The sequence below is a fragment of the Castanea sativa genome, chromosome 11 (genome assembly GCF_040712315.1).
Source record: "Castanea sativa cultivar Marrone di Chiusa Pesio chromosome 11, ASM4071231v1".
In the NCBI taxonomy this organism is placed as follows: domain Eukaryota; kingdom Viridiplantae; phylum Streptophyta; class Magnoliopsida; order Fagales; family Fagaceae; genus Castanea; species Castanea sativa.
Window position 1 is genome coordinate 56,693,474 of NC_134023.1, and position 14,670 is coordinate 56,708,143.

The 14,670-nt window shown below is 36.8% G+C and overlaps 1 protein-coding gene across 1 annotated transcript; it reads right to left on the reverse strand.

Moving 5' to 3' along the window:
• Window positions 1-1,795: 1,795 nt before the first annotated feature.
• LOC142617564 (transcription elongation factor SPT6-like) lies at window positions 1,796-12,467 on the reverse strand. Its single transcript, XM_075790466.1, has 13 exons — window positions 12,329-12,467; window positions 11,721-11,838; window positions 11,357-11,624; window positions 11,032-11,253; window positions 10,822-10,947; window positions 10,354-10,731; window positions 9,893-10,003; window positions 9,036-9,815; window positions 8,126-8,267; window positions 6,894-8,041; window positions 6,575-6,778; window positions 5,458-5,941; window positions 1,796-4,560 (listed from the first exon to the last, which is right to left on the reverse strand). The coding sequence occupies exons 2-13, from the start codon at window positions 11,780-11,782 to the stop codon at window positions 1,898-1,900; spliced, it is 6,588 nt and encodes a 2,195-aa protein (XP_075646581.1). The 5' UTR covers window positions 11,783-11,838; window positions 12,329-12,467; the 3' UTR covers window positions 1,796-1,897.
• Between the last annotated feature and the right edge of the window lie 2,203 nt (window positions 12,468-14,670).

The window sequence follows — 14,670 nt, forward strand, 5'->3', positions numbered from 1 at the left end:
TATTTTATTTTGACTTGTAAGAAATTGATACGTCAATAACCAAAACACTGTTGTAGCTACAATGCTATAGTGTATTGTGATAACAATAAGTATTGTAACATTTTTTAAAGATATTTATTTTCAGTTGTAGTTGGCTACAGTATCATATTTTATTATTTTATTTCGACTTGTAAGAAATTGACATGTCAATAATTGTGAAATTTGTTGTGTCAATATAACAATATAAATGTCAACTTACATCAATATTTAAAAGAAAAAAAAAACACAAACCGATTACTGGAAAAAAAAAAAAACCAATCTCATATTTTATTTTATTATTTTATTTCGACTTGTAAGAAATTGACACGTCAATAATTGTGAAAATATTGTGAAATTTGTTATGTCAGTATAATAATATCAATGTCAGCTTACATCAATATTTAAATGAAAAAAAAAAAACACAAACCGATTATTGAAAATAAAAAAAAAACTTTAGGCACTATAGCTATAGTGCCAGTTGAATAAACAAAAGGGTTGATTAAACTAAAAAAAAAAAAAAAAAACTCACTAAACCAAAGCACTGTTGCAACTACAGTGCTGCACAGTGTTTTGCACTGGATGCACAGTGCCAAGGCATTGTCGCGCATTCGCGCTTTTATTGTATAGATTACATGACTTTATTAATATCACTATTTTTATTATGTACTAATTATAATAAGCTTCATTTATTCCTTTCTTTCTCTTTGATTAGTTAGGGGGAAAAATCATTTTTATATTGCATGAATCCATTGCTAGTGACAATTTTGATTATGTGCTAATTATAACATACGACACCAACAGTTATGAAACCTCTATAAGACATTTCTTTGTTGTTTTTCTCCACATAATTTCAAACTCATTAAAGTAAACTATTTTATGCCATATATTATCTCTTTAATTAATTTGGTTTAGTTGGTATATATGAAAAATCAATAACATCAATTACTTAAAAAGTAACCGAAAAGTAAAAACTTATTCATTTGCTGAATTAAGTTCTGATAAGATACATTAGTGCATTGAGTCATTTTCTTTTCCTTTGTGTAGTTTAATGTTGCACATATATGTCTTAGTATATGTTTTTTGGGTAACAACTAACAAGAAGGATAGATATAAAATTGATAGGACCTTAATAAACAGGGAAGTCGTTACATGTGAGGAGTCAGAAAGCAAAATATATACATTTTGAGTCAGATAAGCAAAATAGATATTAGTTCTAGAGGTGGATTGGAATAAGTTACAAAAGTCTCTAGTTTATGAAACCACAGTCCCTTGGTTCCGTATGTTTTCTAAGAGAGAAGAGAACCACTGTGTAGGGATGAAATAGAAATGGAGGGAGGATCTAATCCAAGGATGACTTGAGGGGTTTAGCAACAAATGGCTATGAAAGACTTCAATGAATGAAATTTAATAACCATCATTAGCTGACTCGAAAGTTTAGATTGTTCCCTTCAATAATTACATTTTCAACTAAAATCAAAAGTTCTGTCTTGGCATTCATGATTCATCAATTATTCTTTCTACTATTTCTATACAGATGACGTTAATCTTAAGTGTTCAATATAACATGCAATACGAATGCACTCAGTCAATAGAATTTCTAATTGAACCAGGAATTATACAGCTAAGACAAACAGACATTACAATTTTGAAAATGGAAAACAAAAATTGAACAAATCAACAAATGATATTTGGTCACAAGGGTAATAATATATAAGAACTGAGATATATCCATAAAAGCATTAGTAATATAAGGTTTCTTTGTAAAAGACATCAAACTATCACTCACTACTCACTATCCAAGAAAACGGCAAAAACAATTAAAGAAGATCTCAGTACTGTTAACTCTCTGTACACATGATTTCACCACCCCAAAACTATTTTACTTCCATCCAGAAATAGCACCCCATCCAGCATTTTTAGCCTTTGAATCAGTTTCAGCATTGCTCTTCTTCTTTCCCCATTCGCCCCAACCACCACTCTTTGGGCCATCTTTTGCCCCACTAGCTCCCCATCCACCACTTGCAGCAGCACCTCCTTTCGAATTCCCCCAGCCACCGCTACTTACTCCGCCCCCATTATCACCAGTACGAGCGCCACCACCACTTGGCCTACTACCACTGTCACTCCCATCCCAGCGGGTATTGTTCTTATTGCCCCGATTGCCACTCCTTTCACCCCAACTAGCATTTTTAACCTCTGAACCAGGTTCAGCAGCTGAATGCCAAGCCCTTCCACCCCCTCTACCAGCATTGTTCTTATTTCCCCACTCCCCTGTACCACCACTCTTTTTGCCAGCATTTTCACCAACAGCTCCCCAATCACCATTTGTAGCAGCACCTCCTTTGCAGTCCCCCCAACCAGCATTACTTACCCCACCCCCAATGTTAATGGTACCAGCATCACTACCACTTTGTCTCCTACCCCTATCACAGCCAAACCAGCCAGTAGTTTTCTTATTGCTCCAATTGTCATTTCCTTGACCCTTTTTGCCAACATTTTCACCACCAGCTCCCCAACCAACATTTGTAGAAGTACCTCCTTTGCAGCCCCAACTGGCATTACTTACCCCAACCGCATTGTTACCAGCACCAGCATCACTACCACTTTGCCTACTACAGCCCTCCCAGCCAATTGTTTTCTTATTGCCCCAATTTTCATTCCCTAGACCCTTTTTGCTAACATTTTCACCACTAGCTCCCCAACCAACATTTGTAGAAGTACCTACTTTACAGTCCCCCCAACCAGCATTACTTACCCCACCCCTATTGTTAACAATACCAACATCACTACCACTTTGCCTACTACCTCTATCACAGCCCTCCCGGCCATTAGTTTTCTTATTGCCCCAATTGTCATTCCCTTGACCCTTTTTGACACCACTATTACCACTTGTCCTATCTTCCCATGACCCCCAATTATCACTCTTTTTGCCATCATTATTACTGCCGGATGCCCAACTTCTCAAACTGGTAGCAGCCCCATCTCTACTATCAACCCTACTGTTCCTTTCTGTGCACACATTACCACTAATAACAGTCTCTTTCCCACTTTCCTTGCTACCTCCAGCACAGCCATCCCAGCCAGTATTTTTCTTATTGCCCCAATTGTCATTTCCTTTACCCTTGTTAGCACCACTATTACCACTTTTGCTTTCTCCCCATGCCCCAACGTAATCACTCTTTTTGCCATCATTATTACCACCGGCTGCCCAACTTCTCAAACCAGTAGCAGCCCCATCTCTACCATCAACCCAACTGTTATTTACTTTGCATCCATTACCACTACTAGTAACAGTGTCACTCCCACTTTCCTTACTACCTCCAGCACAACCATCCCAGCCAGTATTTTTCTTATTGCCCCAACTGTCATTGCCTTTACCCTTGTTAGCACCACTATTACCACTTTTTCTATCCCCCCATGCCCCCCAATCAGCACTCTTTTTGACATCATTATTACCACCGGCTGCCCAGCTGCTCAAACCAGTAGCAGCCCCATCTCTACCATCAACCCAACTGTTACTTACTTTGCATCCATTACCACTAGTAACAGGGTCACTCCCACTTTCCTTACTACCTCCAGCACAACCATCCCAGCCAGTATTTTTCTTGTTGCTCCAATTGTCATTCCCTTTACCCTTGTTAGCACCACTATTACCACTTTTTCTATCTCCCCATGCCCCCCAATCATCACTCTTTTTGACATCATTATTACCACCGTTTGCCCAACTGCTCAAACTGGTAGCAGCCCCATCTCTACCATCAACCCAACTGTTACTTACTCTGCACCCATTACCACTAGTAATAGTGCCTCTCCCACCTTCCTTACTACCCAAGTCAATATTGAGCCGGCCACCATGGCTCTTATCACCCCAATCTTCATTCCTTGGTCCAACATCTTTAGTACCACTACCACCACTTCTGCTACCCCCCCATTCCCCCCAACCGCAACTCCCTTTGTCATTAGCATTACCACCAGCTCTACCCCAATTGTCATTACTTACTATGCCCCAATTGCCACCACTATCAATGCCACTACCCCTTTGCCCACTTACCCAGTCACGACCTCCCCAGGTATCACTGTTCTTATTTAAGCAGTTGCCATTCTGTTTGCCATCTTTAACACCGGTATTGCTACTTTTACCACCACCGCAAGCATCGTTAGCAGTAGCACTCTCACCTTCCCTGCCAACAATGTTCTTAACCCCCCAACTACATTTTGTAACATTCTCATCTCCACCACTCCAATTCCCATTACTGGTACTACTAATCTGATTGTCGCTCCACCCACCAGGGAAAGCTTCTCTACCAGCGAAATTCTGGATTTTAGCACCAGGAAAATTTTTCCACCCATTTTCTATCCCACTCCCATTTGTGCAATCTGTGCCCCATTGAAAAGTACTACCATATCCAGAACTCTTCCCTCCATTAGTGTTGCTTTCCCTCCTGCTATTGTAATTGCAATAGCTTTGTTCAACATGTGGCTTAGTAGTCAAGCCACTTGAATGCCTATCTTGACTGCCACCACTCATAGAATTATTTTTTCCTGTTAAAAAAAAAAAATCAAACAATGGCAGCATAAGTTCAATGCATTACATTCCTATATGACACACTAGAGAATAGGTCTATCAGTGTATCTGTATACGATCCAGACAGGTATAGAGGAAACCATCTAATAAAATGAATACCTTATACAAAATATCACTTACAAATTAACAGACGACAACCAAAATTTCATAGCCTTTTATTTGACTTAATACTATAAATACACACCCAAAATATACCAAAACTACTTGAATAATCTTAAATATGCATTAGAAGTGTAAGCATGACACGTAAAAACCAAAACACCGAACCATCAAGTCCTTAAACATATAAACTAAGCATGTGATACAATGTATGTGGATTTCCATGCCATGACATTGTACTTGCAAAACTTAAATTTATTCTTCTATCTTGCTTTCTTGTTGTCAAAGATTGCATACTATGAGTTACTGACCAGACACACAAGCCTGAATTCATCACACCAAATTCAGAATGGGAATTACAAGCAGGGCACATAAAAACCTAAAGAGTGAAACATCACATCCTTGAAGGCAAAATTTAAGCATGTGATGCAACCTACATTTGTGCATTTCTGTGCTAATTGTTCAATGATTCTGCAAGTGTGGGGATATAAAGTTAAGGGTTAAAAAGGTGTCCACTCCAAAGTAGATGCTTACCACATTCACTAATACTTTCTATGCAGTAAGCCATATTCAAACTTCAAAATTAACTCTCAAGTACTGCAATAACTCAATGAAAATAGACAAATTTATCTTTAGGATCTTCTTCCCTTTTAAGCATACCAATGATGCAAAAACTAAGATTCCATGCTATAATACTAAGACTACATATACCTATAAATTAATTAAAACAATTACTAATTAAATCAAAACTTTACCTTGAGAACCAGGAGCTGACAAGGTATCTCTTTCTGGACATGACTGTCCTCTCCTGTTGATCTCATTCTTTTCCCTACTGCCACCCATGGATACCCCACCTAAACAACTCCTATAAGCAGTGCTGACCATTGGTACGATGGCAGAAGCTGAATGGGTAGACTGTGGAGGCAAATCATTGATGTGTTTCTGGAAATATGCCACAAGCCGGTCGATGTTATGAAATGTATGTTTCCGAAATATATATCCCTTGTGGTGCAGCACTACATATTCATGATGTGGATTTGTATTTCTTATAAAAGACAAAATAAAAGCACCAGGATGGATATAACAAACACCAAAGCAATAAACTATCCTCATTGGGTTTTCTGATTTCTCAACCTTCAAGAGGTCATCAATTTCAGTTTTTGAGCCTTTCCTGAATTTACGATAACAAAGGATAGCCTTCAAGTGAGATACCAAAGGGTCAACATATCGATCCATGACCTATAACAATAGCAGGAATTATTAGAGAGAGAGAGTCACTGCATGTATTTAAATGGTCAGGAGGCCCAAAAAAACATAACCAATATTTTTAAAAATATAGATTTAAATTATCAAACCCATCAGAAAATACCCTGAAAGAAGTCTAGGGTTTGCACAAATTTTGAGGATCATACGAGTAACCATAGCACTTTAAGCATGACCCCTATTCATTGCTACTTTATAATTTTACAACTAAAAGTAGTAAGCTATATGATCCAAGTCATAGGTTAATATGCATCAAATGATCTCCAACGCATATGTGTGCACGTGTGTGCATGTTATAAATTACCATCAAGATTCTCTATCCATATAATCAATGGTTCAAACTCAAAATACAAATTCATTGGTGAATTTTATAAAAATTTCGTTTTCCACACAGAATTAGCCAAAAAAATCAAGAAAATTGACAAATAACATGTGCATATTGTACAGATTACACCTTATTAGAGCAAATTTAAGGCAAAATGAGAAGCCTCAGAATTTAAGAACCCTTTTTCAAAAAGATGAAAAAGGGAAGAACAAACATGGAAGCAGTGAGGTGGATTAATGGAAAGAAAAATACAATTTTCTAAGATTTCTAAGAAAAGCACTCACCTCATCCAAATCTTCAAAACTGTCCTCATCAATTCTCAGTGTTGTTCCAAGGGTAAGCAAACTAGCCTTCTGATCCTTCCTATCTTCAACTATTTCTTTTTGAGTATAAACTCCGTCATAAATTTTCAGAGTTAAAATCAGACAAGATGGACCTTTTGAGCTTGGACAAATAACACTTGCTCCAACATCCTTGTCTGAAAGGAACTACACAACAAAGCAGGGGGGGCAGGGGGAGAGAGAGAGAATTCTTAACCACAGACAATATAAATCACCACACTTAGGAATATATATACATAGTAAATAGATATCAAATACATACCTCCTTTGCTTCATCAGCAGTCATATTCTGAAAATGGGGATGAACTATCATCCTTGGTATAAAATTCTTTTTTGCTACCGCCGCTCTACGGGACTTCTCCAGCTGACTTAAGGCATGCATCTGGTGTTCACGGTAATAGGGATCAACATCACATGAGTTTTGACATTGACTATTGTTCAACTCACTTTCTTTGCAAGTTATAATCAGCTGGCATCTGTTCTTCTGAATCTGTTTAATCTTGCAGGCAAGCACATGACCTGCTTGTAATTTGTCTGTTAAATCAACATCATCCAGTTGATCTGCAAATTCATTTTTGTACAGTATTCCTGTCAAGCCAGAGTCAACAACACATATTGCTCGATCAGTTTTTACATGCCGAACTGTTACTTGAACTATCTTTCCTTCAACAAGTGAATCCCTATTTTCACCAGACAAAATATAGAACTCCTCATCCTGACTTAATTCTTTAAAAGGACTACGCCACTCACAAAATCCATGAAGCAACTCCATTTTAATGTCATAAAGAGTCTCTCGTTTATCTTTGTTGTTATCCTCCGCATAGTTATGAACTATGAAATTTTCTAGCAGTTGTGGATTGTTCTTAACATATTCTATAGGTGTCTCATCATAATCTGCAGTTTCAGCATATTTCGTGTGCACTTCACCAGCCAAAGCCTCAGCAAGAGGATATGACTCTGGATGAATTCTAGTATCATCCAAAAGATCAAAATCACTACTAGAAGCAGCCAACCCACTGCACCTTACACGTAAGAAACCAATTGCATTTGAAAACACCTTTTTTGTACTAAGTACATGAGCAAACAAGTACATTCGAGAGGTAACTACTCCAGCTCGAACTAATGCCCTCTGTAAACAATCAGCCTTCCTGGGTCCAAGCCCAGATACAAATTGCAAAGGAGCAAAAAGCCAATCATGGCTTGCAGCCAAATTTATGTCAACACCCACTTGGTTGGTGACATCCACCATGACCTGTTCAACCATTTCAAACTTCTCATCAGGAGTGAGAAAATGCTCTAAGGAGCCAAGATTCCATGATAATATCTCTCTCCCAGGCCCACATAATGTCGCAATCATGGCCAATGGGTTTTGAAGGAAGCGACCAAGAGCCACAGCTCTCTTGACAATCCCTAAAAGAAGCAATAAGCAATTGTAAGAGTGTAATTAGACAATGAGAAGATCAAATAAAAATAAAAATAAAAAGCTGAATTCACCTGGTTGTCCAGGTAACTGTTCTGAAGAAATCCGTGAGTGTTCGTACAGACGAGGCAGTGATTCATCCCCATAAACAATGCTAATTTCAGCCATTTCTTGACTAACATTTCTGGGATATTCCTCCACCATGTTATATATGATCTGATTGGGAAACCAAAATGCAAACATGAGAAAACATAATTTAAAGGTGGTTGAAAAAAATATCAAGAAAAACATATAAATTCCTACAGCTCAACATCCTGACACAATATAGAGTTAGGCAATGACAACCAGAAAGGTAACAACATTTGCATATATTACAAGTATAAAAGTTTCAAGATTACAAAGATATAAAAATGATTGCTGAATCATTGCATAAAATTCAAGTTCAAGCACGATTAAGTGATTTCTGATGCACTACCTCCTGAATTTATGGTCAGAAGACTCAGAACCAACAAACAATTTACATAGTATAGAGAAAGCAACCACAAAGCACTGCCCCCAGCCCTCCACCATGCCCAACACAAAAAAAGGGGAGGGGGGGGGGTGTGCTACATTTAATTAAGTAATGAAAGCATAATAGGAACAGAAATAGGATAAAGAAAATAAACAATGCAGCAGCTGGTCAAAGAGAACCAGTCCCCTGCCATAAATATGTGATATCACGGGTATTCAAGAAAGTAGGGAATTTTTGAAAACCTATATAAAATGAAAAGATCATAAACAATATGAGGAAACAAAAATGTCAGGCAATTTTTTTTTCTATTGTCTTAATTTTTTGGAGAATACAGCTGAAAAGGATAAAAATGGCAAACGCATCACATCCTATACCAGAAGAAAATGTTCCATTATGGCTCTCATAGCATTCAAGCACCATTTTGAATTTGTTAGAAATACTAGCACAACTGAATTGGGTTTCAAGATTTAAACCTCATATATCTCATCCTTCAACCGCTTACAAAACAAATTTGCTGCCCCAAGAACAATGACATGAGGTTGATGATCTGTCATGAACTTGAGAAGACGCTGCGCTTGATCTTTCTTGCACTGCAAGTCATCAACATTCTTTGACTGTCGGCTAAGGGACCCAGCATACATCCAATCCAGCAACTCTCCTGATGAATTCAACATCACAAATGTGGTTGCAGGATTTCCAGGACCCCAACAACAAGCCATTATCCTTGGTGCAGTTTCCTCATCTAGCCCAACATAATGTTCCTTTCGCTGATATGGTGCAACAGAAGCCCTGTTCCACAACTGCTTTCCACACTCCATAAGCAGACATTTCTTTGCCTGGGCTGTCAAAAGCACCCGAGCTTCCTTCTCCAATGAAGGGAGAAGAAATTTTGAAAAGGCATCCTGTAGTATTAACTTGCGCTGTTCATTCCAGAGTCGTGCAGATTTGCTAACACCATCACTGAGATAATAATCATTACACTGCCTACTCAACTTATCTAGGTGAGTTTTTGTTAATGTGATAGAAACCTGAAGAAGTTTCTCTTCTTCAGCCTTCTGAATAAGGAGCCATTGGGCATCCTCAAATTTTGACAGTGGCTTCTCACGTAGCCATTTGGCCCTTGCTAGCTGATGGGAAGAGTCAATCAACTTAGTTCCTACAGAGGTGGGGCTTGTTGAGACAACGGCATTATCCATAAAAAAGCTACGGACATATTTCCTTAAACATGGCTCAAAGCTGATCTCCACTGCAGCCTAAGGTCAGCAAAATATAAGTAAAAAAAGAAACCTTTAAAATGGAGTTGGACCAAATATAAACATGAAATGCATACCATGTGCCTAGCACCTTTAAGAACATCTTCTGGAGTTTTAAACATTGCACACTTATAGTTCAAAGCTATCTCTTCAGGAGTTTCCTTTAAATCCTCCAATGCTTCTGTCATCTACAATTACAAGAGCTGAACTCACTTTTATCCGGGGGAGAATTTGGAAAAAAAAAAAAAAATTAAAGGAGCATAATAGTTAATAACTTAATATACCATGTTCTTTTGAAGATGTGGAAGTGTCACAAATGCCATTAAAGCTTTCTTTTCTTAGCTTACTCTGTGGATGGTCCACTGTCATGGGTCTCAATGGCAGTGGCACCCTAACAGAATTTGCTAATTCAATTTCTTTTTGCTAATAATTCTTTGATAGCAATTCTTCAGGCTATATTGTGTTATGTAACATTCATGAGGTAGTTTCATTACAATAAAATCTATTACTTATCAAAGAAAAAAAAATATATATATACCACTTCTTTCAGGGTGATTTGCAACCCAAACTGCTCAGAATTCCAACCAAATTTACTTGCAACCTCCCATAGGCCAGCCTTAGAGCACATGCTATATAGTGATTTCCTCTTAGGTCTCTTGAACTCCCCTTCAACTTCATCTGGTGGGAAATGCAAATTAAACTTCATGTCAACATCATCAACTTCTCTCTCTGATTCAGCACTCCATATAGATTTCAGAATTGATTTGAAGATTTTCTTATTCAGATTAAGCCTTGCTTCATCATAGATTCTGTGAGCTTCTTCTTCATAACGCAGGTTGTAGTTAGAATAGAGAGCACGCTTCCGCCTCTGCAGAAGTAACCACTTTGTGTCCAAGTCCTTGATGGCCCATAGTACCTGCGTACAAAAGGATTACTTCATCTATGCAACACAAAGCCTATGTTTTCAATCTCCACATTGGATCCAGGGAAAGGGAAAACACAATACCTTATGCCACTTCATTTTTGGCACTCCCTCTATCTCTTCCCCTTCATCGTTTTCCATTTCACCTTCCTCTGGATCTTTCAATAGACTCAGGCACTGCTCCTTCCGATACATAGCTATAAAAGGAATCTGGGGGATAAAAAATCAAGTCAAATACAATGGTGTACTTTTAATAATTAGAGAGAAAAATTTGAAAAATGTTAAAAGGCTTACATCATACTTCTCCACATGATGCAACTTTAAGAACCTTATGATATCTGCCTTAAAATATTTTAAGGCATTAGATTCTTCGCTAGTCCCTTTATCACTTTCCTCTGTAACTCTCTTCAAGAACCAGAATGGTATCATATTTGTTGGAAGTTGACCTAGTATCCAAGAACTTTCTTCTTCTATACTTTCTTCATCAAGACGTGGCTTAGTTTTCTCCTCAGATATCTACAAAGAACGATAGTTGGCAAGTTCAGTCCAAATCATTACACCAAGGCATTATTTTTTCCAACCCAATGCAATTAAGCATAATTAAAACAAACGAAAAAACCTGTAGCCTCTCTGGCACGTCAATCTTGCGAATTCTCTCATCCTTCTCTGTCAGATACTTCTCTTTAACAATAATGGGGTCAAATTCATCTTCAAGTCTCTTTCCCTGCAACTCAGCAGAGTCACGAGATCTGGCACTCTGAGCTAGACTTTTTTTGCGTAGTCTCAAAAGTTCATCAACATCACCAAATATGTCACGTGCTTCCCCCATTGCAACAGTTGAAACACCAGCAATCTCCCCTAACTTCTTCTTCCTTGACTTCCTTGGTCTGGGAAGAGAGTTCATAATCAAGAAGAACTTAAAAAAACGAAAAAAAAAAAAAAAAAAAACTATGCTATAGGAAATCATGACAGATATAACAAACCTGATTGAAGCTCCACCAATAACAATTCCATCATCTTCATCACTAACAATAAAATCCGCCATCTCATTATCTTCAAGCACATCCGCATCCTCTTCAGCAAAATCCTCAAGTTGCGGTCCTATGACATTAGAACTTGCTACATAAGTAGGAAATTCAGCATGCAATTTTCAATAATAACTAAATCCCCCCCCCCCCCCCCCCCCCCCCCCAAATACACATATTAATAAGGCTCCGGAAGCCAATCCATGTAAACTACAACAACCAGAAAGTTGGCTTCATATCAAAATATACCTATTTGATATCTCTAAAAATGTACAAGTAAAAAAGCAGATACATTTTAACATGATTATACATGCATAACAAAATAGTTAGAATAATTGATAAGTAAGTAAATTCACCATTTACTATCACCTTAAACTTTCAAGACAATCAATAATTTATCATGGTATTATAGCAGGTGATCTGAGTTCGAGCCATGTTAGGTCCCATAATGGTTTAGTGATTAAATTCATTCTCTTTATTTTTTTTTCTATCAATTTAAACTTTTGGGTCAATCAACAATTTATCAAAACCCAATAAATTTAATGTTCAAGTAAAAAGATGAGTACCCTCTTCATCTGAAAGCTCTGCGTGCTCTTGTATGTCAAAATCATTCCTAGCTTTTTTGAGCCGCTTGAATTTCGGTCGCCGTCGGTGAATACCGTGCTCTTCAAGCAACTCATAATCATCTTCATCAACATAATCAAACTTCCAGGATTTCCTGAAGTGCAAAAAACACTTTAATAACAGTTGATTGAAAGTTACACAGAGTCCTCAATATATAAACAGGAGTTAAGGAGAGTAAAAATGGACCTTTTCTTTTTCTTCTTTTGCTTTTCTTGCTCAACACGTTCTTCTACTTCTTCTTCTTCTTCTTCTTCTTCGTCTGGATCTTCCTCCACTTCATCTACTATAAACCCATCCTTCTCATACTCATCCTGGCCTAGCTCTAATCAATCCAGTAATAAATAACCCAAATTTTTTTTATCAATAATAGTAAATAAATAAATAACCATAATAAAAAAAAAAAGTAGAATGAACAATTTTTTTTTTGTGGTGTGACTATAATCAATATTTCGATTTGTCAAGAACTAACTAAAGTACTTTCGGCGTTTTTTGAAAGCAAAATTCGCTTTAAAATTGTTTGAAGAAAACTAACACATTTTCCCAAAAAGAAAAATTAATGACACAGAGAAAATAATGAAAATACAAGAGATGCAAGTGCCAAAATCTCGGCGCGAGACGAAATCGTAAACCAAAATAACGTCCTAGATTGACGCGAAGCAGTAGATCTAAAATCTCGTGAGCTCAAAAGCAAAAATATCGAGATATCTCGCGAGATAAAGTCTTCCGCAAGCTCTTGGCAACTGTACCAAAACTATCGCCGGCAAAAACAACTCCGTCGCCGGAACATCGCCGGAGACCATTAAAAATACGAGAAGACTACAAATTGCAAAGCTTTAAATATATATATATATATATATATATATATATATATTATTGATTGATTGATTGATTTATAGTATTTATTTATTAAAAAAAGTAATAAATTAATATAAACATTGACCAAGCTCCATGAAAGTTAATAAACATTGAAAAAATAAAGCTATATTAGGATCAGAACAAAGCAGTAGTGTTTAGAGAGAGAAAAAAAATGGAGGTTCCGTAGAGTACGGTACGGAAAGCGAGAACTCCGAAGATGATCTTTTCGTTATAAATCGAAAACGAAGGCACTGAGAAATGGCGAAGAAAACCTTACCTTCTTCTTCCTCGTCTTCGTCTTCGGCTTCGGCTTCGCGACTCGCGAGTTCACCTTCTTCTTCTTCATAATCACCATCTTGCTTGTTGAACAAGTTTACCACATACCAAAAAAAAAAAGTCAATAAAGGAAAATTGCATATATACAAAAAAAGAAGCTAAAAAATGCAGAGAGAGAGAGAGAGAGAGAGATGTACAAGCTTTTCCTCTTCCTTTGCTGACAATGGCCATGCTGACTGAGTGATGGTTTGGTAGAAACTAGAAACCCTAGATTTCTTGTGTTGGAAATGGTTTTTTTAGAGAGAGAGACAGAGAGAGAGAGTGGGGCTTTAGTTTTAGTTTTAGTTTTAAGTATTTAGTTAGAGTTAAGAGTTGCAGTGATTGTGGATATTAATTATTGGGATGATGCTGATGACGAGGAGCGGAGAGTCTATTTAAGTAACGGAATTAGGAACGTGAGACGGTTCATTAGCATGGCAGGGGCTCGGGCTCAGGCTCAGGCCGCTCAGGCTAGGCTCTGTCCTTTGTACTTTTTTCTCTTTTTTGGGAGTACCTTCAAGGAGAAGTTATAAAATGGTTTTGGATGCTAATGCTATTTCTTTTTTTTAATTATTCAAATAATGTTTTTCTTATTTTCATAATTTGGATTTAAGAGGAGTACTTTAAAATAAATAAATAACAATATTTGGGACTAGATAAAAGACTTGAAATTTGAATAGTAAAATATCTTCGTTGGAAGCACCAAAAAATGTTTCTAGTACTATATAAGTCTTGGTGAAATTGAGTCTTTTTTATTTCAAGTTAGTTAGTTTTAGATAAAAATTGAGTCATCATAAATGAGTTGTAAGCAAGTCAAGTCGATCACTTTACGCGATTGACATGTGTTTTTTCACTAGGATTAAAATAAAAAATCAAAAAGCTAAATGTCAAAAATAAAAGTTAAATAATACATAAATGTTTAAATTGACATAATTTCAAGTTTACTAATGATATCATAACTATAAAAAAAAAACTAACAGACTAAATAAATGTTTTAGACCATGTCAAGATATCAGTCTTTTCAGTTACACCAGTATTTTTTATGTAAAAAAAAAAAATTTATACTTACCTAAAAAAATAACTAAAAAAAAGCTTTAAAAATAGAACATAACAT